This window comes from Cyprinodon variegatus, unplaced genomic scaffold (genome assembly GCF_000732505.1).
Source record: "Cyprinodon variegatus isolate N-32 unplaced genomic scaffold, C_variegatus-1.0 Scaffold526, whole genome shotgun sequence".
In the NCBI taxonomy this organism is placed as follows: Eukaryota; Metazoa; Chordata; class Actinopteri; order Cyprinodontiformes; family Cyprinodontidae; genus Cyprinodon; species Cyprinodon variegatus.
In genome coordinates, this window is record NW_015150979.1 from 90,679 (window position 1) to 116,950 (window position 26,272).

A 26,272-nucleotide genomic window follows, 5' to 3' on the forward strand; every position below is an offset into this window, starting at 1 on the left:
ATATATATATATATATATATATATATATATATATATATATATATATATATATAATCATTTCATCTTGTAGTGTACTAAATATATTACATCCAAGCTAATATTTAAGGATTTGTGTGAATTCTGGAGCACTTTTTATATGGGTAGTTTGGGGGTGTTTCTCCCTTGTATAACACCGGAGACCTGCTCGCGCAGAAGTCACATTTATCTGCTAAAATTAACCCGACCAAGCAACGTTACGCAGGTGGCGCATAGTGTAAACGTCTGTTTTTCCTCAGATTTCTCTTTTGAAACTTTTTGTTATTGCAACTTTCATAAGTCTCTAATGAAACAGACGCTGCAGGTTAAACATATGTGTGCAAGCCAGCATATGCAAATGTTTAACACTTGGACGTTAGCAATGCGGCTAGCTAACTGTAGCGGAGCCGCTCCGTTCAGCACTCATAAGTAGTTTGCTGAGTAATAATTAGCTTGTGACTTTTATTTTGGTGGAACCATATAATAATGGTAGGGAATACTTGAAGGACTGGAGCATATATTCAACTAATTCTTCATTGGTGCTTCGACTGTTGACCGAGTTACAGGTTAAACTGCTGTAATATTATCCCGGCTAATCGCTGTGCTAGCTAGCCTAGCAGAGCGCTGTAAATACATGGTTTGAGCTTAGCTGCGCAGTCAGCTGACTCTTGTAGGTTGTCTATGGCCTGCGACACACAAGCATGCATTGTGACCATGTTTAGAGTTGATAAATGCCCTTCCCTGTTGTGAGTGACAAAGGAGTCAGATTTTTTTTATTATTTTTGGAGGGATGGGTGTTCCTCCTTTGCGTCAACAGGAGGAACACGGCTAACAGCGAGGTGCTGCTGTCACAGTGGACGGCCAAAGGTGCTGGAGGAAGCAGCATCATGTGGTAGTTACAGGGATTACAAATTCAAAGAAATTATAGAAGCTGATACACCACTTCTCCCTAAATTATACTATTTAAACACAGATTGGTGATTTTATTATTTTTTTAGCTAACCGAAACAGATGTCAGCAAGTTTAACTTGTTTAATTGGAATTGGTCAATTTTGCAACCCTAAAGTTTGCCTTGGTAAGATGACATTTCCTTCTCTGGTCCCTCTTTAATGTTGTTCCACACACACACTATGACCTTTTGTCACCTTGGTTACTCAGGGTAAGGGAAGGCTTAGAATATATCAGCCACTAGTTCCTGCGTCTCCAAAAGTCCTTGTGGCCCATCTAGTTGACCATTGTTGATATTACAAGCAAGTCAGTATGCAGACCAAGTGCCACCCATCCCCCCTGCTGGCTTGTTATGAAGAATTTGTGTGTGTATGTATGTGTGTATATATGAATTTATTTTTTGTTTTTGATTATATTTTAAATAGTTCATTATTGGTATGGCTGCATTGTGTGTATATTGCCCTTATGTATGCTTAGGGTAGTTTATGCTGCTGATGGTGAGGGGCAAAAAGCACCACAGGAAATGCTACTTAGGCGACATTCACAATGCAGGCCTTGATGCTCAATTCTGATTTTTTTTTGTGTGAAATTCGATTTTGTTGCATTGCCGTTCACATTTCCAAATATATGCCACTTGTATGTGATCTCCTTTGCAAACTGTCATACTTACCTGACCGGGGGTGATACCTTGATCATGAAGGAGGTTCACCCAGAGTGGAGTCCTTGTGTTTTCCAAGAGGCAACCTCTAAAATATGCTGCTTTAACAGTAGACTTTCTTATTTTTGCCAGTCGGATATCTTCGTATGGTCATAGGATCCTACCACCAATTTTAGGCCAATCGATCAATGGGAGTGGCGGCCTAGTGGTTAGGGCATAGAGCTTTGAATGCTGAGGTTGTGAGTTCGATCCCCCACTCCCACAGACTGCCACTCTGGGTCCCTGAGCAAGACCCTTAACCCCACACTGCTCCCCAAGGGAATGGGTTAAATGCAAAGAAGTAATTTCCCTCTGGGATTATTAGAGTATATAAAATACAAAAACGGAAGTAAATATTGATGTTGTGCTGGAGTGCATCTAGCGATCTTTCCAAACCTTAAAACCTCAATCTTTTCAAGATGGTAAAAAAAAAAAAAAATACTGCTCTCCGCATCATTGTCCGCCATGGTGTTTGTTCTTCTTGCCGCTCCTGTGTAGCAAGAAGCAGAATAATGACCCATGTTGGTTACTGATGGCGATCAGGTCGGATGAATGGAACCTGGCCGTTCAGACACAGGTTCGCATTTGCAAAGATCAGATTCGTATTGGATTCAGGACCACATAGCCAAGTGGCCTGGGTCGGATTGGAAAAAATCGGATCCGTGTTGTTCAGACTGCCATGAAACGACCAGATACAGGTCGCATATGGGCAAAATAAATCGGATCGGGTCACTTCAGGCTGTTGTGTGAATGTAGCCGAAGTTTTGAAGGCATGGGAGGAGTTTAAACTTAACTAAAAACAGTGCAGTGTCCATACTGCAGAATTAAAATTGGCATTCAAGATTAGCACACCCTTGATGCTGCAACCTCTAAGCAGGAAATGTCTACTGCAGCTCCAAGCCTCCACCAAGATGGGATCCCCCTCACCTCCATCGAGTCGCACATTTAATATCCACTCACTCTATAAATGCAGCCAGTGCTTCGTATAGAACAGAACAATAACAGCAGTTTTTTTTATTTTCTTTCTTTTGCTGCTTAGTCTACAGGGCTCAAACTCAACTTTGCTTAAAGCAGAACTGTGTTTTCATTGGCAAGCATGGCGGCCATGTGGCCAATCACATGTACAGATATAGTATTGTACTATTATGTGAAAACAGATACAGGAGCAGGCGCTGCTTGCTTGTGTGAGAGAAGTGAGGAGAGATTGAGTGTGCCTGTTTGTCAATGTGTAGCACTATGAGCGACACCCAAGGCAAAGCTGCATTTGACTGCAGCTTACAGATATTGGGTACAAAAAGCAGAGTTCCTTCACTGCAAAATGGAAACTTGAGAAAATGCAGCCTCTACCACAAACCTGGATTAATGTATTGTATAGGAAGTGCAACAATTAGAGGGGTATTAAGTTTTGCTTTCTGGTTTGGATTTCGTCCGTTTCAAAAGAAAAAAAAAAATGCAAATAATTAGCCAAATTGAAGGCTTCTCTTAAAAATGCTGAACAAGAAAGTGTTTAACACATTCAAACCGTTAGTATTATGCAGTTAATATAAAAGTACAGGACTGAAAAAGATTAATTTAAAGCCATATGGGGGTCAAATGAAAATAACTTTTCATCAATGTAAGCACAGAGCGAGGAGAAAACAAAAGTTAGGTTTGATCTTTTAAATTCCAACTACCCCCAAAATCTTTCTTTTTTGCCAGTAAACTTTATACAAGGATGTTTTAGAATTTTGTCTCCATGCTCTGTCTCATTAGTTTGACAGTTTACTGCACATCTCTTTTTATCCTGGTATTGTTTATTATTGTCTGCATTAGGAAATGGAGAATACTTTTAATCTGGAAAAAGAGCAGAGTTCCCTGTCTGTCTGTCTATTCCAAAATAATTATTTGACATTAACTTTGTTTTGGGTCACAAGATATGAATGTAAATAAATCATGTTTTTTAGTTTGTTTTGGTTCCAATGTTTTTTGATTAACATCGGGAAAGCTTCCCATGATTGGTCGCTCTGTCAGTCGCAGCCAAAACAACCAACAGATTACACCCCCTGTTGGATTAGGTGTTGCCTCCTTAAGGTGCATTCTTAAAAAAATAAATATGTGAGCGGAAGTAAGGCCCCAGTATGTCTTGGAATTGTTAGGTTTCCTACAAGGAATTTCTTTTATTTGAAATGCATTGAGCTTTCTGATGTTTAAATCTATATAAAAATAATAAAAACTATACAACACAGATTTCACTACATGGGTTGTTGCAATTTTATTATTGTGAAAGTATAATTGAGTGTTCACTCGGCAAGATTCCTGCTGATTTCTGCCCTGTCATCCCCTTCTGAGAGCCCCTGATAAACTGAGATGACCACTGCGATCACCAATGAAGGAAATCCAACATGTTGGATTGCTTGGCTCAATACCTTGTGTCTCTGTGGTATCATCCACATCAAGCAGATTTAAATCTGATGCTAGAGTTTGAGAATGTGATTTTTTGCGGTTTGACATGGCACATCAACCAATCCAGGAGATATCTGGGAGATGGTCACTGCATCCATGCTGTGATCTATCCTCACAGGTTGTTTTTTTTTTCATGAACAAGGAAAAGTCAGCGCTCTGATCATCTCACAAAAATATATTCTGAACTGTGGTTAGTTTTTCAGTTAATACCTACATTAAATAAAAAATCTCCAGACTTGTTGGTGAAAAATGTTTGATTTTATATTCTGCTTTTTGCAGTTTTTACCACCTAAAACACGCTTTATATTCACTTCCATTTAGCACAAAGTGCAACGGGAAATCTCATTGTTCGGCTGGCTTCAGTGAGCTGTCGCTTGGATTTCTGAGTGCTACCGCCCGCCTGTATGAAGGGATTGCAGTATGAGAACGGCAACACGCGTCAGATCAATCTGTACACTTTGCTTGATATTTTCTAGACCGCTGTTATCCAGCTATAGCTTCTGGACTTCATGACATTGGATCATATCTGCAGGATCTGTTGGACTTTGGGATTCTGTTGGCTTTGTTTGACTTTTCAGAGTAAATTAAGCACTGTGACTCGCTCTGTTAAATCAAGGTCTGCTATGTTGAAGTGAAACAGACAACCAGCAGGCTTGATGATGTAGTGGGGCCTTTCATCCGCTGTGCAAATTGCTGCCGTTTTCTTTTGCTCGCCTTACCTGTCGAAATGAAAGGCAATCAGAAGTACACAGAACAGGTGTTTTTCTTTTTTGCAGGTTTTACGTTTTCTGTAAATGCTTGATAAGCACTGCACAATATTCTCAGGTATCCAGCAATTATTTAACAATGAGCCGAGCATTACTTGGTTTTAATGCATGACGTGGAGTATTGTGAGTTTGGAGTAAAGTAAGAGTTGAGTGTGAACAGTGTCACAATGCCTTGGATTCACGGCGCATAAAGACAATAGATGGTGTAGGTTCCTGCTGTCCTTATTGAAGCTTTAGCTTGACGCTCGTCAGACTCCCTTGTATCTAAAGCACTCTGAAAATAATTCCATGAGTCCACTTCTTGATTTCAACGGTTTACTTGAAAACTTAAGGCAACATTACAGAAAACATAAAATGCATCCATGAAATTAAGTCCTTTTAAAGTCAACGGAGCCGGGGAAGGGTGAGGTCAAAAAACTATTGCGCTCCAATCTCCATCTGATTCCCACTGCATTCCTCACCTGGCATGAAGATAAACCACTCCCCTTCGTGGGTTTTTAAATGTCACAATAAAAGTCATATCTTACTCACAATATCAATTAACTGAACATATGAAAATAGCATTTTTTTATCCTAAATCCCTTTGGATCATTAAATAAAAAATAAAAAAAACAATATTTATCTAATGAATTTGCATATACTTAAATAAAATAAAAACTAAATATTCTAACTCAAATAAACTACATTTAGGCTCTTACAGATGGTACGTTTTCTTTCAAGTTAAAATAAGTATTAATCTTAACTCATAGGATTTATTGAAAAACCTATGACAAACCCATGAGACTGAGTTTGCATCTGTCTTGTTGCTTTTACTTATGGAGAATTTTTTGCAGTTATTTTAAGCAAGAATACAGATTTTGAGATGGCTACTGTGGCAGACTGCTAAAAAGTTGACCTAGAATGAAAAACCTCTGGAAGTGATCACTTTACCTGGAACTTGGATTCCATGTTCCTTATAATCCTTAAGCGTATTTTGCAATACTCCTTTTTTGCCAGAACCCAAATATTAGACTCTTTATTCTTGTTTTGATTTGAGCTTACCTGATCTTTTTTTTGTTTTTGTTTTTTTAAGGTCACCTCGAACGGTGCTGGTTTGAACCCAAATGCCAAGGTGTGGCAGGAGATCCCTGTGGCCCCCAGCGAGGCTGTTACCAGTCCTCATTGGCCTCCCTCAGACATCAGTAAGTGTTTAATACATCAACATAAAAATGACATAAGGCAAATCAGCCCTGAGATCAGAACAATGTAAAAAAGAATTCATAAATATTTGACTAATTTTCGCAACCCAACTTTGTTCCTGTGTTTTGAACAGGTTATTCAGAGACTCCATCAGCTGGTTGTAAGCAGTACACTGTGGGATTTACCACCCTGGGTGACAGCAGCTCCACAGCAACAGCTGAGATAGCAGTAAATGGAATGGACCCTCAAGAGCTGGGCTTTTCCCCTGCAGAGTCCACGACGGGGAGCTCTGGTCAGTCGTTACCTCACATGCACGCTGCAGCTAAGGAGATGCCTCTTCCCAGTGCATTAGAAATAGGATTTTTTAAGGAAAGAAAACCTTTTAAAATTAGTTTTATTATTAAAAGTTTATCCCTAGCTTGCCTGCAGCAAAATTTCTTTCAGTCTTTGAACACATCCAGTGTTTGACTGGCGGTTCGGACCTTTACAGTTCATTCATATACAACCACACCTAACCAATTAATCAGTTCCTAATCTACCTTGTCAACATCTATCTTTATTGACTCTTAGAAACCTGAACTGGACATTATAGAGAAGTGAAGTACCCTGCCATACCATAGATTTTTCAGAAAGTTGTAATCAATTTCACATACAGCAAGTCTAATAGAGAATTCATTTATATGTTAGCCCTGAATGAAGAATGTAATTCTTTTATGGTTTGTGCAGTTTCAATCAGAATCAGAAAGGACATCTGTAGCCCTGCTTCCTTGAGCCAGTGTGTCCAGTGGCTTGTGTCGTATGATGGTTGCTTTTTGTTTTTTTGCTCATGTAGGAGACACATGCTGAGTTAGCTTGAATGCAGGTGCCATTGTAATTTCGGTTTAGAGGGATTTGGCCCTCTGTAAAGGCTGGGTTACACTGGATGCGTACAAATTTAAAATCTCCAAACCAATTTTTTTTTTAAATTTTAATTCCTTCGATGTTACACTAACTTTTTATATATATATATATATATATATATATATATATATATATATATATACATACATACATACATACATATAGGTTGCTAAATAACTGAACAGCATTTCATTAAAACTAGACCTTGAGAAAGTATCATTCTAATAAGTTATTTTTTTTTATCATTATTTAGTCATTTTAGTAATGCATACATTTTCTTTTTGTATGAACACTGAGTATGTTGCTCCTCAATTCACTGTGATAAAATTAAGTCTTGTATTTTAAACAGCTTTAAACCACATAAGAGGCCATTAAAACAGTTTCTCATTTTTTTTCTATCTTTAATAAACTAGATTTACAGGTGCCAGAACCACATTTAATGGAGACAAGATTAATAGGAAAGACAGCTGTTTGAGGCATGTCTTAGTTTATTGAACCAAAGGTTTGGCTTTTAATCATTTTTCTTACTTTGATTTCGTTCCCCTTTAGATTCCAAAACTGAAGAGCAAGTCTCCTCTGAAAACCTACGAGAGTCTCTGAAGAAAGAACTGGAGTTTTATTTCTCAAGGTAGGATTTAAACATGTAAATATAGAGAAGTGAAATAAACAACCCTATTCAACTTCCTTTAGTTATGGCCTGCATGAAGGCCTTAGTTGCTACACCATGACATGCTTTTATTACTGAAAAGATTTTAAAAAGTGAATAAAATCTGTGGAGTAACAAGGGGGAGGTACTAGATTTGTTTACACATAATTCCAGTAACTAGTCACCCTCAGGCTTCCTCTGGTATCTCATTAAAAGAAATGGGAAGTGTAGGAACCTTGTCCAAGATAACGATTTTTTTAAACTACATTTTCTAAAACCTCTGAATGTGAAGCTCATTGGTAAGGGACCCATCTCTTCTAGTCTTTTGAAAACAAAAAACTTGAAAGTCACCTGCATGAATTTATCATTTTGTTTCAGAGAAAATCTCTCCAAGGATTTATACCTCATGTCCCAGATGGACAGCGACCAGTTTGTCCCCATTTGGACTATAGCCAGCATGGAGGGCATAAAGGTCCTCACCACGGACATGGAGCTCATCCTGGATGTGTTGAGATGTAAGTAAAAGTATCAGGATGACACTTTGGTTGGTGATTTTGTGGGGAATCTCTATTTATATACATGTCATGCTGTTAGCTTCTCCAATGGTACAAGTTGATGAAAAAGGGGAAAAAGTGCGACCCAATCACAAACGATGCATCATCATCCTGAGAGAGGTGCCTGAAACTACACCTGTTGAGGTACAGCCATCATTTGCACATATTTTAGTCGTTGATAGAAGCAGTAGATTTTAAAGCAGACTATTTTGCTTCAACTCCACAGGAAGTTGAGTCGTTGTTTAAAAACGACAATTGTCCAAAGGTGATAAGTGTTGAGTTTGCACACAACAACAACTGGTACATCACATTCCAATCGGACACAGATGCTCAGCAGGTACATCTGTTTACACTCTTTTCTCCTCTGTTGCTGACCGTTCAAAATGCAGCTCCTTAGGTGACTGTTGAATCGCTCTTCCAGGCATACAGGTACTTAAGGGAAGAAGTCAAAACATTTCAGGGAAAACCCATTATGGTAAGTTAAACACAATGTTTCACAGGTAGCGCTTTGGGAAACCTCAGTTGTTTAATTGCTCTTTATTCTCCCAACAGGCAAGGATAAAGGCCATAAACACATTCTTTGCAAAGAATGGTTACCGTAGCATGGACAGCAGCTTATACGCTCAGCAGTCCCAGAACCAATCCCAGTACAGCTCTCCACTCTACATGCAGCACGTCTACCCCCAGCAGCAGTACCCAGTCTACGGCATTGTACCTCCTACCTGGACCCCTTCACCCACACCTTATTTTGAAACTCCTCTGGTAAGGAGCAACTTCCTCTTAACAGACTACATGTAGTTTGACTAAATCACGGTAAACATATATTTATGTTACAAAGAGATTTCCTTATTTCAGCTGGTGCTGCTTTTATAATTGTGATCAGTATTTTTGTGTATAACATTTAAAGGTGATTTTAGGTAGTATATAAAACAATAATTTTAATGCATTCTTGGTGTTAAGGCTCTGTTGTACTATGGAAAAACAGGGATGAGACCGACGGTTGGCAGTTCTTTGAAATTGTTAAAACTGAACCGTGTGTAAAACAAAAAATGCTGCTTAACAGCTTTATTATTCACAGTCAGGGAAGTCGTCTCTTGTACTCAGATTCTGTGTCTTAAATAGACCATAAGATTCTTGTAATGAAACAGTTTCGAACTTCATTGCCATTTAAGAGCTGAAAACATCACGGTCAGAGAGTCTAATGATGACCATCTGTAAGTTTGAATGTGTTATTTCATCCACTTTTTTAACCTGTTTGCTCCCACCTTTTTGGAACTTTTGCACAAAACTATTGCATATCCAAATCCCAGATGTTTATGATGCATCTGATTTAATAGCTAAGGTCTTCTGTCTTCGGTCTTTCTGGAGATATGTGTTCAAACTGTAAGTTTTACAAAACTTGAGCTGTGTGGCGTTGAATATTTCCCCCTAAAAATTTTTTACTTTTACATAAAAAATGCATTTTTAATCTTCCATATGTTGGGTATAATTCATAGTTGAACTCTCCACTTTCTACATGGGCTGATCATGTTGTGGATAATAACTGTTGAAAACGTTAGATCTCTGGTCACAAACATTGTAAAACTGTGACCCTTTTTGTATGCTAAAAGGTCTATTTGGCACAATTGATTAAAATTGGGACCAAATGGATAATTGGATTTTTTTCTGCTTTAAAGCAGTGATCCGTTCTTGGCCTTTGTTCTTAAAGGAAACTCCTGGACCATTTTAGATGCTTCAACACCACCTGGTAAAATAACAGCTTAATAGACCATATTATCAAAGATGTTCATTTGAGACCACTGCTTTAAAGAAAATGTATCTGTACACAAAAATTTTAGTACAAAGCATTTTCCTAGTTTGGATTAATTGCCTACGATGTTCAAGCAATTGCTGGAGTCTCTAAGAGCAAAATGCATGTAAGAAAAACATTAGGTTGTATTAAAACTAAGTACAGCTCACCCTTGTTTTCTTTTCTATCATTAGGATATTCCCGAATGCATGAAGGATGGTGAATCATTGCTCAATAGCCTAGTATCTGTTGCATCCAATATTGTGTGTGTATATTGGGATTTAAAATGAAGTAAATTTCAGCTTAAATATGAGCTTCAAAGCCTCCCTCTGACATTCTTGAAGTGTTGCAAAGTAAATAAAGAAAATTGCTGCATGAAACTAGATCAGTAAAAGCTGCTTTTTCCCTCCCTGCAGGCACCTTTTCCTAACAGCAGCTTTGTGAATGGATTTGGCTCTGCAGGACACTACAAAGCTGGCTCCACTGCTCTTAACCTAACTCGCCCATTCAACAGAAACCGGTAAGCAGGTTTAGTTTGGGTTCTTCAGGTGTTTTTGTTTTATGCTGAGCTGTGTTTTTAAGGTTTACTTAAATCTCAGCCTTCTGTTTTCATGATCATACTAGAATTAAACTGTAGCTTTAACCACTTGTGTTGTTGTTGGCATGCTGAGTTAGACTGTTGAAATTAGATCATCTGCAATGCAGTGTTGTCTGAAGAAAATATAACCCGACAGGGAAATGCTTCTCACTTCCCTCTTTCTTACTGTCCTCACAGTGTCCCTCTGTACTCAAGAAAGAATGTAATAAATGCCTTCAGGTACCTCCATGTTATACTTTATGAGCTTCATCACTGCCTTCATGTTTTACCATAGTGCTGCAGCCCTAACAGGACCACACCCTTTAATCATCAAATATGTTTATTTTGATCATTTGTCCTCCTCATTTCTGTGATGATGTTTGGTGCCATTTATATAGATAAAAAAAATGTTCCTCTTAAATTTGATTACCAGTTAATGCCATTCATGAACTTTAGGCGCCAAACACATCCTCTGCATCAATATGTGTAACATCAGTTATTAACTCCATTTTACACTAACTCATTTTTTATATTTTATTGTTGTTTTCATCATTGACCAAATATCATGTGCGAGAGCCGACAGAGTTGATGCAGTCAGGAGCAGCTGAGGAATCATTTCAACCCGATGATGAGATCATGATGCGCATAGAGGGAAAATATGGGATGCAGTTAAATGGCTTCTGGTCCTCTTTCTTTTCTTTCTATTTTCTCTCTCTACTATTCTCTTACTTTCCAGAGTCAGACGCTTCACTCCCATCCCAATGAGCGTTCAGATTATGAGATCTGAGGGTTGACTCAATATAGAATTAAATATGAACCATATAGAAAATACTTCAACTTAAGCTCTGTTTCACTCGGGTTATGTCGGCTCTACTTGGCGAGTCTGTGATTGGTTGCAGTCTTTACTCCTTCAGCCAATCACGTTGACAGATGTAACCCAGACAACCCTGCCTGCTTGCCTATGTTGTTGTAAAGGATGCGACTTATGTTTGGGTTGTTGGAGCCATTGTTTGCTTTGAAAACAATTGCATGTTGCTGTTTTCTGTATGTGATGTATTTTCACCAAAGTGATTTCAGTACTAGTTAAGTGCAATTTTTAAAATTATCTTTATTTAACTTTCAAAAGGTTTTTCTCCAGTCAAGCTGGAGTTAAAATAACCATATCTCTGGTCTGTTGCAGTCTCTAACAGCTTTTGATATATTTCTCTCCATTTGTAAACTACAGCAAGATGCTACCACCACCACGTTTTACTTTTGGGCAGGTGCTCTCGCACTCTTTAAATACTGAAGAGTTTCACATCAAATATGTCTCACTGCAGGGAATAAATCCTTTACACTTGTTGAGAAAAATTAAACTACAACTGACTTTAGGATCAGAGCTGAACTAGCACTGGAAATGCTTTAGTTCAGATAGGGCTGTTGTAGCCTAACATTTGTGAATTTCAAAGTTCCTGAATGTTGTCTAAATCTTGGGAATTGGAAGCAGAACTGCAAAACACCTAGCAATTATCACTGTGTGTGTTCATTTGGAATCTGCCATTTGTGATCCATGTTAACTAAACTTTATTTAAATTTCTTCTGGAGCAGAAACCACGTAAAGCCCCAAGTCAGGACGAGTGAGGTGACTGCAGCCTCAATAACACCTGTTTCACTGGAGAGTCTGGCTGCACTGCGCAGCCCACAGCCGCCTATTGTCGGTGTTGGAGCCCCCATCACCACTAACCCCAATCAGACAACTGCTGACATTACTTCAGCCTTCTCGCAGCTCTCCTCTTCTTCGTCATCTTTGGATCCTAGTGATGACAGCAGCATCGCTGGACGTGGAAGGTAAACTTGGACTACTGCTGATAAGTTTTTTTTTTTTACTGTTAAGGACACAGCATGTTTGCTCAATGTTTTTAACTTTTTTTTTAATACAAAAGGATAAAATAACAAAAGCAGCGTTCAAGGTGCAACTGATGATGGCAAACAGATGCTAGAGAGTCCCACAATGCAATGCGGTTCTTTCTAGCCCCATGGTGGAGGTTCTCTGATGACATTTAAACTGGACTTAATTTAATGTTTATAGAATTGTAATGACCTGAACTGCTCTGAGTTCCTTTGGAAAGCTGGTGACTTTGTCCAGATTTCTTTATGTGGCTTTATTCGTTAAAAACACTGCCTCTTTACTCTGTTAGAAATATTCTAAATTGCCACTTATAGGCATTGGTGGACTTTAGGACTGTAAAAGGAAATAAACGGATTGCTAAACACAATGCCATTACTATTGAGACTCAGGGGGCTTTCAGTATATTTAAATCAAGAGAAATGTAAGTTTTTTTTTTATTAGAACGGAGAAAATAAGTTTAAATTTGTTTTGTCAGTTTGTAGACCTTAGAAGGGTGTTCAGAAGAGAACCAACTGGATTTGTTTGTAAATTAATAAAAGCTGCGATTAGACTAAGGGTTACAAAATTGGATTTATCAAGTGGGTAGATGATTTAAAGAAAAAAACAACAACTAAAGAATTGTACAAATTAAAAGAAACTCTGTTTTGTTTCTGGGGAAACAGAAAAGACTGCTCTGTCACTTTCTAGCTATCTCTGTGATATTTGACATCAGATCTTGACTGAAACACTAAGTTCCTGTACTAAATAATTTACCCAATTATTTGCTTGCTCTTTTTATATTGTACTTTTCTTCCAACCTATATGTGTAAATGAAGGGATAAACTTATTGTTTGACGCTTAATGCTAACAGTTTAATTATGTGCTTTGCAGACGGAGCACAACCTACAGAGGAACACGAAGAAGGCGAGAAGATGAGCGGAACGCGGTAAATGGTTAAGCCTGATTGCCGTAGTGCTTCGGTTTGTTTAGATTTTCAGCCATGGCTTCATTATTCGACTGCTTTCTCCATTATCATTCCAGAGGCCTGTCCCTTTAGCCGACGTGAAGGTTTCTCCTCCCAAGTTTGACTTGGCTGCCAACAACTTCCCGCCTCTTCCTGGCTGTGTGGTCAGCACGCAGGGAGAGCCTGTGCTAGAAAACCGAATGTCTGATGTAGTGCGAGGTTTGTACAAGGTAAGAGTTATTTTATTTACAATTAATAGAACTCTGTGAGTTTTCAGAATTGTAATTTAAACGCATTTTTGCATCTTACAGACGGAGCAGACCAGTAAAGAAACCACTGTTAGTCCAGGATCAGCCCAAACCCATCCCAGTGAGGATGCTGTGGCTGTCTCAAGTCCTGCTCTGACCACCCCAAAATCCACTTCGCAACCACTTGGTTCTCTGGCCTCCCGGTATGATGACCTGTTTTGTTTTTTGTTTCCCCGATATATTTACTGTTTCTTTCTGTGAGCTGATCCTCAAAATGTTTATTCTGACAGTATAACTCCTCAAGAGAAGAGAGTCGAGCGGGCCGAACCCCCAGTGTCCAAAGCAACTCAGCGTACACCAGTTCAAACTACTTTGAACTCCTCTTCCTCACAGCCTACGTCTTGCTCACGACCTCAGCCATCTGCTGCTTCCACAGCTGGGACCACCAGCACACCAGCCCCCTCTACAGCCACTATTTCCACTCCAACACAGGTACTTGGAGATCTGCTTTTTTACTGCAAACTTGATTTTATTCCTGGTTATTAGAATTTTTACATCAGGGAGACAATGGGGGGGAACTTTCTGTTTTATATGAAATTTGCAGGTTCGTCGTTTTTTTTTTTTTGTTTGCTACTCTTTCCTGCCATTAGTTCAGAACATTATTTTCCAATTAACATTCTGATTATAAGCTCTGAAGCTGAAGAATGGTTTGCAGACGTATTCATACCCCTTGAACCTTTTTGTTCAAACATTAAAACCTTGTGCCTTAATATACCTTTTCAAGTTAAAGGTAACAACAAATGGTTTTCAAGATAATTTATCTCCCTTTATAAGATGGGTAAACATTTCTAAAATGCTTATTTTACACAAGTTGAACATATTGACATTTACTACCCTATCATACTTGAAACTTGAGAGATTTTGCCCAATTTAAAATAAAAAACAAAAACAAATTCTTACTGTTATTTTTATATATATATATTATATATATATATATATATATTTTTTTTTTTTTCATTTCTTCATGCTCACATTTTTTTATGCTGATATTAAACCAAAAAATAACACAAAATAAAGAGAAACACCCTGCAGCATCAGCTAGCTTTAATAAATGAAGCATCATGGTTTTTCTGACAGCGGTATTTACTTTGTGTTGGTCTATTACATAAGTTTCCTGCAGAATGAAATAGATTTTACGGTTATATTACATCACTGAAGTAGTACTTTAACACTGTAAATGAACAATTACTTTCAGTCACTCAGGTCTTAAACATAAGATATATATTTTTTGGTAATCTACCTTTCTTCAGGAACCCCGTAAACTCAGCTACGCCGAAGTGTGCCAACGGCCACCCAAAGACCCTCCCCCAGCAGCCCCTGCCCAGGCTCCCTCTGCCGCAGCGTCTGGCCAACCATTACGTGAGCTGCGCGTGAACAAGGCCGAGGAGCTGGCCTCCAGCAGCAGCAGCAGCCCAGGAGATAAGCAGGAGAGAGGCCACGACAAGGAGGGGGGATGGGAATGCAAGGAGAGCCGACCGCCGCGTGAACGTGACTCTCAAGGTTACCATCGCAGCAACGGGCCCAGAGGCCCGGGGGGGCTCAAGTTCCGGGACCAACGGCGCCCGCCCCCGGCTCGAAGAGGCTCCCCTCAGGGAGGCTACAGACACACTGGCAAAGAGCAGAATATACCACCAGTTTCGCCAAAGTAAAAACTTGATATGACTAGAAAAAATATGTATGAATATATATACATGGAGATATATATATAAATATATATATAAAACTATATAAAGATAAATAAAATAAAAAGCAACAACTTTATGGTAGCCACCTTCCCCCCTCCCTGAGCGGAGACTGTCCAATGAAAAGCTTTTAAAATGACTAACATCCAGGACTTGAGGGCAGAGTGACGCCTGATGAACTCTTAGAAGTGGTTCTAAAAGGGACCTGGCTCTCGCTTTGGCCTCCAGCGTTACGCTTAACACCATATAAGTGCGATTTATCAGGAGGCTGTGCTTATGCTCTGCTTGGGGGAAGGTGGGATGCTGGGCCACATTAAACGGCCCTCTACCTATTTTTTTTTTTTTTTTGAAAATAGATGTTGGTCTGCAAGAACAATGTGCACTAAGAGGAAAACATGCATATATGTCATACATGTACAAAGATATCACTAACACGCAAAGAGACATCAGTTTTTGTTTTCCCCCGTGTGCTTAGGTTCGCAAGTATGACTGAAGGGTCGAACGATGTCTACGTGTGCATTGATTGTCAGGCAAAATGATTGAAGTGCTGCAGTTGCACCGATTTTTATGAAATGGATAACTTGATTTTTCCAGCAGAGATCCTGAATCGTTGTCCAGAAAAAAAAGACGGAGTCTTCTATTTGTAAATTAACGAAACTGTGTTAAACAGTGGTGTTATGAATCTGAGTCATTATCAGTTTCAGAAACTGTTCCTGTACACCTCGGTCACCTTTGTGATTTTGTTTGAAACTGAAATAGAGGTTTTAGGAGGGGGGGTGGTCATGAACCTGGTCCAAAGTTTTTCATGTTATTTTGTTAATCAGAACCATTTGTTGATCTATCCACTGCAGTGGATTCAGAACTGCATTGTTAATCAGTCAGGTTCTCTGTTTACATCTCTGTTTTTTTGTTTTTGGGGGGTAGAGAATCTATATGTCGATGGTAAGATTTGACTGTTAAGTGTGCCTGTTGGTTCAAGTGACGTTTGGCTTTTCTACATTATCACAGGATATTCAGGTTAAGCTTATATCTGTGAATTGTTCCTAATGGTGACAAAGTTTTAAGAAAAGAGGCTAAGGAGTGCTGTTAAGGTTGATAGCTACAAAATATCTGGCAGCGAAGTTGTGGAAAATGAGAAACTTTTCCTCATGCTATGTGCCAGCTGCCTGCGATCATAGTTCTAGGATAACGTTTCTGATTTTTATTGAGATAGGCTAAATGTGTAAACATAAGACTGGTATATGATTTACAGATTCCAAAATTCTTTTTTTTTGTTTTTTTTTTTTTTTTTTTTTTTTTTTTTTTTTTGAGAAGCTGTAGAGGTATAGTTGCCTATGCTATATTGTTATAACCCTCCACTAGAGATGTGTGGGAGAATGTAATTATTTCTAGTACTAAATTTGACGAGAGGCTTTTGACAGACCTGTATCTATCGGATTGTTTTTGTGCTTTAGGGTGAGTTTGCAGGTTTGTTTCTCCATTTTATTTTTTTCCCTTTTTTTTTTATTTTGAAAAAAAAAAAAAAACAGGTTTGCTTAGAATATGAAGTTTGACTCACTGTATGTGTTGCTTTATGAATTTATTTATTTTAATTTTAATGCACAAAGCTTTTCTCCCAATCTTGGTAGGCTGGTTTCGCCAAAGTTGTGTGAAATCGTATTGTCAAAAAAAAATCACGCATATGACATTTGTATACTGATCAAAGTGTCAGCTGAAAGGAAAAATACTTGATGCATTTCCTTTGGGTCTGTCAATGCAGTGAACGAGTATCCAATCACTGGGGCTATAATTATATATATTTTTTCCTCATTGGGTATGAGCAGCTAGTGATTTAGTATAATTCAAGAAATGCACTAACATGTTTTTAAAAAGAATCGTACTCATAAGTAATGTGAAATAATTTTTAGAAGCATATGGTTGATGTCGACAGGCTTGCAAATACCTACAGAACCTGCTTTCCCCCTCTGACATATTATTTGGGTTGTGTTTCTGTTTGATTAGGGTTGGGGTGGCAACAGGCAATGTAGTAATCGATCAACCAAGTGTTTGAGACACAATTGTAGAAACTGTATGAAATGTCACCAAAAATAAATTATTTTGATTTGGCTCTCCAGTCTCACTTGTCTTACGTCTTTGCTCCAGCCTTGGATTCCTTGCCCAGACAAAGCGCAGTTAAGGGTTGCCTTTTACTGATTTTTCTGCATCTTTCTATTCTTTACCGAGGATGGATGCCTGTGTCGACTGTAATGCCTGCAAAGCTCTTTGTTGATAAAGCGTTTGATATCTACTTATCTGCTTTAAAAAACAATGCTGAATTAAATTTATTTTGAATTTTCTAGATCTTTTAGCTCTTTCTTTCTGTATTAATGATTAGGAACTTCAAATTTAATCACTAACAATAGATGGGGAAACAAGTAACACATTTCTATGGGTAGATAAAATGTGACATTAAGCAGGATTTAAATTTCTGTCATTGTTTTTGATTACTTTAAGAATGTTTTACAGGTATCTGTGTGAAGTCAGTTCAATGTTTGAATTTGCATAAAGATCTTAACATAATGAAGATTTCCAAGTTTGTTTAATTTAAAACATTTTTGTTGAATGTCAATTAAAGTCTGCTGACTGAGGATTTATTCTTTGCAATCAACATTTCACTCATAATGTGATCAGAAATAAAAAAAAAAATCAACTTGTTTTAATGGAAAATGCTTTTTTAATTGTTTTATTTCAAGATTTCTTTTGTCATCAATTTAGTCAAACCTTTCAAATGAAATAGAATGTCTTATAAAAATGGTCTTATGTTATTCATTTGGAAATTTAGAAATGTTCAATTTAATTCATGGTTTCATATATATATCTTTGGAAGCAACATTTTGACCTGCAATAAGATCAAAACAATCAAGTTTGTTTTAAAAGTCAAAATGTTCCTTCCATATTTCAGTTTTAGACTTTCCTCAGTTCTCGGAAATGTGTTCTAAATATTTTATCCACAATTTGAGTACAAAGATAAGATTTTAGACAATAACTGGTAATGGCAAAACAGCCGCCCAATATATAAATGTACTGTGCTGCTGATTGGGAATCCTTAACCACTAACAGATTCCCAAAAGCTCTTTAACAATACATTAAATATATAAAGAAATGTAGGCCTTTCAATGATACAGAGCAAAATATTCAAATTTAATTTGGAAGTCATAATTAGGTGTTACTAATTCAGTCAATCACATTATCTGCCTATGCTGGAGTTGCAATTGATGAACAAGGCAGCAAATTAATAAATAAAAAATGTGGCTGAAACAATCGGATTAATCATGATTGATCGATTATTGAAACAATCGTCAACTAATTAAGTAATTAATCGTTAACTGCAGTATAGTGACTCTAAACCATGCCTTTAGCTGACAGGGGAACCCATTTAGATCAGTAGTTATATCAACATGGTAAAAAAAAACAAATACATAAAAATTCTGCATTTAAGATGAAAAAAAATTTTTTGCCTGATTTCTATCCAGAACTCTTCAAGTGGAACAGTTTAAGTTTGACCTGGTTTATTTGTGGAAAAAAATCTTCCTTAAGGAACCTTTGGTTATTCTATTATTAATCAAAAAAATAATCGACAGATTAATGGATTTGCAAAAAAAATTGTTAGCTGCAGCACTAAATGAAAATATGACAAATATGTCACACTTTTGTCCGGTTCTGTATAAATGAGCTTTCAGAGTTTGTTCTCCTTTTAGTTTTGAAGGATTATTGACGGCAGGTAAATGATCAGCTGTTAGTAGGAGCTCTTCTGCTGCACTCGAGCCTGAAGACACTTTAGCAGAGGCGTAGCAGGAAAACTTTTATAATGGTGGCCAGGCAATAACCAATGTATACTGAGGGGTGGCCAAAAGTGGATAGGCACCAGAACCTCACGGCCAATCTAAGCTGTTCCAACAGGAACAAGCACAACATCCATATTCCAAAATAAAGACAAACTACAGTTTCCAACAGCCTTTGCTAAAATATAGATGCATATATTTAAAAATCCATTTAGATAAAAGCTATATTGGATAAAATTCTTTGAGGTTTGAATTCTGGGGCGAACATCTTTTCCATCATCATTACTACTTTTATCAATATCATTCTACATTAATTGATATTTACAAGTACTAATATCTACAGAAATTGATAATTGAATAGGTTTTTGTTAAAATAGTTATTTACAGTATCTATGATATCACTGGAGACTCTTAGATGACTTGCAGAGACAAAATCTAGTTCTGAAAGAGCATGAATTCTGTTCTAATCATCTCTAATGTTGGTATGTTGATGTGCATAATTAACCACAGTGTGTTTCTTGTCAAGTAATTGTTAATATATATAAGATTAAAATATTTTGAATATTCTACTTGAGAGAAAAAAAAAGGTAGGGGTGGTCACAGGGCAGAGGTGTCAAATAACGAAGTACAAATACTTCGTTACTCCATTACCTTTTTCTTCCTACTTCTGACTTCTGCAGATCATTGGCGCTATCTACATCAAGTGAAAACTAGTGTAATTGGATGAGTCATATAACGCGAACACTTATTGGTTAGCTAAAGGAAATCATCAGAAGCAAACAGGTGTTTTTCAAACTGCAAATGTGAATTATCTATGCCATGCTACAATGTCGGATTCAGAAAAAAGATGTTGAAACGTCTGAAAGGTCGGACACAGGCGAGAGCGTATCTGGAGATGGAGACCAACAGGACCTCCCTCATCCTTGGCCCTATCTCAAAGAATTTTACAAAAAAATTCAAAAATTGAGCTTTCAATTCATATAGTGGCATCTGGCTGTTTTTTTAAAGTTTACTTTATACTTTAAGTAGTTTTTAGAACACATACTTTTTCCCTTTTTCTTGAGTAAAGAGGTCAGGTTGATACTTCAACTTTTATCAGTGTTTGTTAACTGCAATATCTATACCTAAGTAACTAATATGTTTACTTTTGACACCACTGCCACAGGGGTGGCCAATAATTGGCTAAGGATGACCATGGCACCCCCTGGCCCCCATCTAGCTCCGTACCTGCGCTTCAGAGCAGCGGACACCGGAACATGGCGATCTGTATGGGAGAAATGTTCAGACTGAAACATCTGTAATCAGAGACGCTGCTGTCACGTATAAGCAGGGGGCGTGGTCGCGTGACGTGCCCGTGTTTGTGTCAAACAGCAGCTGGGCTCTACAGTAACCTTCTAGCTCTACCCTGGGCTTTTAAACGGTACGGTATTCCTTCAGCATCGACTTTTTACCGGTTTTTGATGCAACTTACGATTAAAGACGCGTTTACGCGCATTTGGGGAAGGTGTCATTTGTTTTTAAACCTCTAGCCGTTTGTTTGTTTTCTTATCTTCATGCTAGCATTAGCGGCTACTAGCTAGCTGCTTGCTAACCGGGATCTTTGTTTTTGTTTCAAAGCAAACCCTCAGCACCTTCTTTAGACCGCTCACATCTGTTTTAGCTTTAAATCTTTAGCTTATCACTATACGAATACCATAATTTTAATGTAAAGTTAAAGCTACGTATTTCCACGATGTTGTTTTGCTGTTAAATATGGGTCATTTTTTCCTGACAGCTAAAGTTTACAGAGAGAACGCAGCTGCTGTTAAAGAAGACGATCTTACTTGGTTACTTTTGTACTTTATTAATATCTTTAAACATGATCTTTCTAACTGAGTGATGATTTTATCAATTTCTATTTTCAAGTAATATGCATTTCTATTCTTTGAATTCAGTCATATTATGTCATGTTGTATTTAATAGTATAGTTTATATGTAATAATAACATACAAAAAATGGATCCTATGAATCTGACAAAGTAACATATCCACCATTCTAGTTGTGCATTTTAATATTTTTAGTATTTTTTTTCTATTTAAAATTTGATTAAGGAACAACATGAAGAATGTGCATCTCTTATGTTCACAAAGGGTGGTATAGTCTTATAAATCATCTATTCAGTATGTCATATTGATCCTTACAACATACCCCATTAATGTGACGATCCCATCTCCAGTATTTACTGTTCCATTTCTTTCCTTCTTTCCTCCTCTTCGACCCCAATTTCAAAAGAATGGGGAGGAAAAAGAAATAACGAACCAATATCACATGGGAATAACTTTTCCAAACCGTAGAACAAATGGTTTAAAGGGAACAATGGTTGTCGCCTCGATTTCATTAGTCTCAGATCTGGTGTTCACGAATCTACGCCATGGGGTCCACTGTTTTTCAATTTTTTTCGTGCTCCAGTTTTAATGCAAATGTCTTGGATGATGTTTATCCAGTTCTCTTGTTTGGGCGTTTTGTCAGTCGTCCATTTCCAAGTGATTGGCTTTTTACTGGTGATTAGCATTATATTAAACATGTATGTTTTATCGATTCCCTTTATGCAGTTTATCATATTCCTATTTTAAAGAAGAAATACATTACCAACATTGGCAAAAGTTGCTGTAGGGAAAAAATTCATCTTTTTGTATTTGAAACATGTTCAGTTTTGAGAAAAGACAGAACAATGTGAGCTTATTAAATTCATTATTGTGTTTTCTTTCTTTTTTTTTTTCTTTTAAGAGTATTTGATGATCTCATCCTGTTTAACAGTATGTAACTCTTTCAGTGTGTTGTAGAGCCACCCCTGCCTGGGTGCCATGGTCCTCTGTTACACATGAGCTCTACTATGTGGTACATCATGCAGAGCATTCAGAGTAAATACTCCTTGTCCGAGCGGCTCATCCGCACAATCGCAGCCATCCGCTCTTTTCCACACGATAACGTGGAGGATCTGATTCGTAAAGTAAGTGGGCAGGTCATGCATGGAGTAAAAAAAAAAAAAAAAAGTGTCCCAGCTGCTGTGGCGATATCATAATCTTTGTCTCTTGTCCTTATCAGGGAGCTGACGTGAACCGGATGCATGGAACCCTAAAACCTCTGCACTGTGCCTGTATGGTAGCTGATGCTGACTGTGTGGAGTTGTTGCTAGAGAAAGGAGCAGAGGTGTGTTTTTTTTCCACTTTATGCCACAAAGTTTTAGATGAACTGTAATCTTTCTAGATAAAGATCGCTTTAAGAGAGGTGAACTTGTTCACGCTTGTAATCTAAAGCAGGATTTTACCGCAAGAGGTAGCTTTTAAGCCTCTGAAGTAGCTATTGGCAAGCTAGTAATGCTTGTGTTATAGCAGGTTTCAGGGATCCTACACAGTCTTCACATGTCTAGAAGTATGGAGCTCAATTTTTTTATTTTTTAATTTCCAGGTTGGATTTCTAAATAGAAAACAGTCCCAGACTATTAATAAATAGAACTAAACCTGACAGCTACACATTATCAGTCTGGATTTTTAGATTATGAGCTTTCTTTGCTGGTTTGGTTTAGTACAGGGATGGTATTATTGAGGTGGAAAGACTGTAATAACACAGAATTACTCAAATGTATTCCTATAACTCATCTGAAAATAGCCATGGTTGATTAAATTGCTTGAGATAGTAAAAGATCAACAACACAAAACAAGCCAAAATAATCACTAAAAGCAGTGATTATAATCCTGAATCTGAAGAGATGATATTGCTTTGGTCTGTATTTTCCTATTTTTAAAACAGGTTCGTTCACATAAACAAAACAGAAGAGGCTGTAGGTTGCTGGGGGGAAACTGACATAACAAGTTCAGTTGTTATTTACAGACTCACGTCCACATTTGTTGTGACGGGTACAAGAGTCACACTGAAGCAACAGAGTGGAGGAAAAAAAAAACTAGTTCCAAAGGCTGCAGCTTTTTTATATAGATCTTTTTCTTTAATAACACGTTTTTCAAATTGACTCTGATTATTAAATGTTGAAAACAGTCTACTGCTATCAGTCATAATGCTGCAAAAAGTTATAGTTCAGTTTTAGCTCTGGATGCAGGTTTTCTTTCTTTTCGGATATCTAAGCTGAGATGATGTGATTCCTCTGTTAGGTGAATGCATTGGATGGTTACAACCGCACGGCGCTGCACTACGCTGCAGAGAAGGATGAGAGCTGCGTGGAGCTGCTGTTAGAGTATGGGGCCCAGCCAAACGCACTGGACGGCAACAAGGACACTCCGCTCCACTGGGCTGCCTTTAAAGACAACCCGGAGTGCGTTAGGGCCCTGCTGGAGAGCGGGGCCTGCCCCAATGCCCGGGACTACAACAATGATACCCCTTTGAGCTGGGCAGCGATGAAGGGCAACCTGGAGAGTGTCAAAGTTCTATTAGACTACGGAGCCCAGGTCCATGTGACCAACCTGAAGGGTCAGACCCCTATATCCCGGCTGGTGGCTCTATTGGCCCGAGGCCTGGGCACCGAACAGGAGGAAGAGTGCCTGGAGCTGCTTTGCCGAGCAGCGGGGCGCTTTGAGATCAGACGTGCCGATGGCACTCTTCCCAAGGAGCTGAGCAAAGACCCCCAGCTGCTGGCCAGGCTGACTAACATGGTGGCACAGGCTCCGACGCTGCGCTCTCTAGCACGCTGCACCATACGCCAGAGTCTGGGAGTGCAGTTCCTTCCTACTGCAGTGAAAGAGCTTCCTCTACCTGAAACAGTTAAAGAATATCTACTACTGAGAGACTGATGACGGCGGCAGAACCTGCTGGCTGATGATTAAACAGCTCGTCACACTGCATTTGTTGGCAAGTCGATACAGATGCGTGTGTATTTTTTTTTTTCTTTTTTACACAACATCTGGATGAGGAGTGAATTAAGTGCAGACTATTAGAATTAATCAGCATTCTGTGAATGAGCAAGGCAGGACTTGCGCATTTCCAACTCAACAGCTGTTGGTTATTTTCAGTTAAGTCTGCTTGCAAAAGTAGAAAAGAAACAACCTCAAGCTAAACAAGAGATTTGCTCGACTTCATTGTGAGAATAAACTAAGTTTAGACAAGATGTTTAATCATTTAATTGCTTCAGATATATCCAAAAAACTATTTGTTGGAATATTTTAGTATGCTTATTATAACTAATTTTTGCTTCATTAGGTTTGTGAAAGAAACTGTTGGACTCTGATAGAAGATGGCTTGTTAAAAAATAAAATAATATATTGGGTAAGACTTTTAACGTGAGGGAGCATTTGTCAGATGGTTCATGTAGAGCACCTGGAAGAAGAATTCATAAATCTGTTTTTTTTTTTTTTTTTTTTTTTTTTACATTTTCCCACATCAGAACTGCAAACTATAATTTTTTTTAAATGATAAAAATCTACATAACAAAGGCCTTTTCTCGCATAAAACATTCAGTCACACCTCATGATTTTTTTATTTAAAATAATGCTCAAAAGTTCTCAGCCCGTTAGAAAAAGAGCTGCTCTGCTGGCGTCTACTGTCAATCTCTCACCATAAATTCTCAGTGGGATTTACGTGAGGACTTTGACTAGACCATTTTAGCTTCTGAGTATTTTACTGAGTCTTTGTGGCTCTGGCTTTATTATTTAGGTGTGAAATTAAAAGTAAAAGTTAAATGTCCTATGTGACTGTGACATCTGTACTTTAATTTTTTTTTAAACAATTGTGGCTCAGACTACATCTTTTCCCTGCTAAAGAGAGGCCTCTCTGCAGCATGATACTGCCACCGCCATGTTTTATTGTTTGTATGATATGGTAAGGCTGATTGTACTCAATAGCGTTCATATTTTTTCTGAAGACATACACTGATGCAAATTTCTAAATTACTGTTTACAGTTATCCTCTGCTTTGTTTTGATGCGTCACAAAGTCCTAGCAAAATGCACTCAAGTTTGTGGTTGTAATGTGTCAAAATGTGGAAAAGTTCTAGGGCAATTAAGTTTTTGCAAGGTAATGTGATAAAATAATGTGTATGATAGTTTAGGAGAGCGATCTGTCGGTGATATTTGCTAAGGATATTGTATTTAACACACCTGTTTTAAGCAGTAAATGATTGTGCCAGATGGGAACAATTGTATTTATGTAGAAGCAGCAGAGTCGTGCTGATTGTTAGTATCAGTTTCATTTAAGGTGCCAGGTAGTCAATGCAAATGCAAAATCACCATGTCCACTCTCATTAGTTGCTGTTTATTTTGGCTTTATTATTCTTTTTTTTTTTTTTTTTACAATGGAGGTTAAACTTGCAAAACGTCCTGTTTTCAAGGGTGCTCACTGGTTCCGAAACTAAAGTCACTTTGTTTTAAATTCTGTGTTTAAAGTGTTAATGATAAAAGAAAATAAAAAAAATGGCATGATGAGTAAGTTTTGTCTTTTTGTAAAACCACTAAATATGCTGGCAACAGCCTTGTTGGGGGTCTAACATCTGACCATTTTGTATCCTAATTTTGTTTGCCTGTTCTGTAAGTATATGTAAATTAACCCTGAGATCATGTATTGTGTATGCCTGCAAAGGTGCTTCTTTTCTTTGTTTGTATAATGCAAATAAATGTCTTTATTTGCCTGTCAACTCGTGTTATTGATTTTTTTTTTTTTTACCGTTTATAATACAAATGATCAAATCTTGACTAGCTCCCATTCATGACTCATACAGCACATTGCCCCAACTTTACTAGTAACTTAAATCTTGGACTATAAATATTTAACAGAAAGTTCTTAATATAATCCAAATTATTCACTCTTAGATTGGAACCACACCTATATCTATAAACATATTTTCCATTAAATAATTTGTAAAACACTAAAGCTGTCCTGAATATGTTCACTTAAGTTCTCAGGCACTCCACTAGGGGTCTCTCTCGCTCTGTTTTTAGATCCTATAACAGTGAATGAACAAATATCTGTGGATTGCATCAGCTGGCTCCTTTTTAATGTAGTACTTTTTTGATATGTGTAATGTTATTTAGCTAAGTGTTATATTAAATATGAATACGTTATTCCATAGTATATTTAAAGCTGAGTTCTGTCCCCAGGTTTTCTTCCAGTTTTAGAATATTTAGGTCAAACTATT

General features: G+C 37.8%; 2 protein-coding genes across 3 annotated transcripts in view; both read left to right on the top strand.

Moving 5' to 3' along the window:
* larp4 (La ribonucleoprotein domain family member 4) overlaps nucleotides 1-16,550 on the top strand; it is a 17,386-nt gene extending 836 nt beyond the window's left edge. The window contains exons 2-17 of one of the 2 annotated variants that reach the window (XM_015391150.1): nucleotides 5,942-6,050; nucleotides 6,182-6,340; nucleotides 7,498-7,576; nucleotides 7,973-8,109; nucleotides 8,189-8,292; nucleotides 8,375-8,485; nucleotides 8,570-8,623; nucleotides 8,701-8,910; nucleotides 10,354-10,457; nucleotides 10,713-10,754; nucleotides 12,102-12,341; nucleotides 13,273-13,327; nucleotides 13,423-13,575; nucleotides 13,657-13,796; nucleotides 13,884-14,085; nucleotides 14,904-16,550. In XM_015391150.1, coding sequence (XP_015246636.1) covers nucleotides 5,942-6,050; nucleotides 6,182-6,340; nucleotides 7,498-7,576; nucleotides 7,973-8,109; nucleotides 8,189-8,292; nucleotides 8,375-8,485; nucleotides 8,570-8,623; nucleotides 8,701-8,910; nucleotides 10,354-10,457; nucleotides 10,713-10,754; nucleotides 12,102-12,341; nucleotides 13,273-13,327; nucleotides 13,423-13,575; nucleotides 13,657-13,796; nucleotides 13,884-14,085; nucleotides 14,904-15,302 — 2,298 coding nt within the window. In that variant the 3' untranslated portion in view covers nucleotides 15,303-16,550. The remainder of the gene's footprint in view (nucleotides 1-5,941; nucleotides 6,051-6,181; nucleotides 6,341-7,497; nucleotides 7,577-7,972; nucleotides 8,110-8,188; nucleotides 8,293-8,374; nucleotides 8,486-8,569; nucleotides 8,624-8,700; nucleotides 8,911-10,353; nucleotides 10,458-10,712; nucleotides 10,755-12,101; nucleotides 12,342-13,272; nucleotides 13,328-13,422; nucleotides 13,576-13,656; nucleotides 13,797-13,883; nucleotides 14,086-14,903) is intronic. The other variant, XM_015391151.1, reaches the window with a different exon arrangement.
* Nucleotides 16,551-20,408: 3,858 nt separating this feature from the next.
* asb8 (ankyrin repeat and SOCS box containing 8) lies at nucleotides 20,409-25,771 on the top strand. Its single transcript, XM_015391159.1, has 4 exons — nucleotides 20,409-20,576; nucleotides 21,969-22,145; nucleotides 22,241-22,345; nucleotides 23,302-25,771. Exons 2-4 carry the CDS (start codon nucleotides 22,017-22,019, stop codon nucleotides 23,935-23,937), a joined length of 870 nt encoding a protein of 289 aa, XP_015246645.1. The 5' UTR covers nucleotides 20,409-20,576; nucleotides 21,969-22,016; the 3' UTR covers nucleotides 23,938-25,771.
* Nucleotides 25,772-26,272: the final 501 nt, after the last annotated feature.

Bases quoted from the DNA above. Each gene is read 5' to 3' on its own strand.
- asb8 (XM_015391159.1), top strand. From the start codon at position 22,017: ATGAGCTCTACTATGTGGTACATCATGCAGAGCATTCAGAGTAAATAC. The intron at 22,146-22,240 runs GTAAGTGGGCAG...TGTCCTTATCAG, and splicing joins TGGAGGATCTGATTCGTAAA to GGAGCTGACGTGAACCGGAT. The intron at 22,346-23,301 runs GTGTGTTTTTTT...TTCCTCTGTTAG, and splicing joins TGCTAGAGAAAGGAGCAGAG to GTGAATGCATTGGATGGTTA.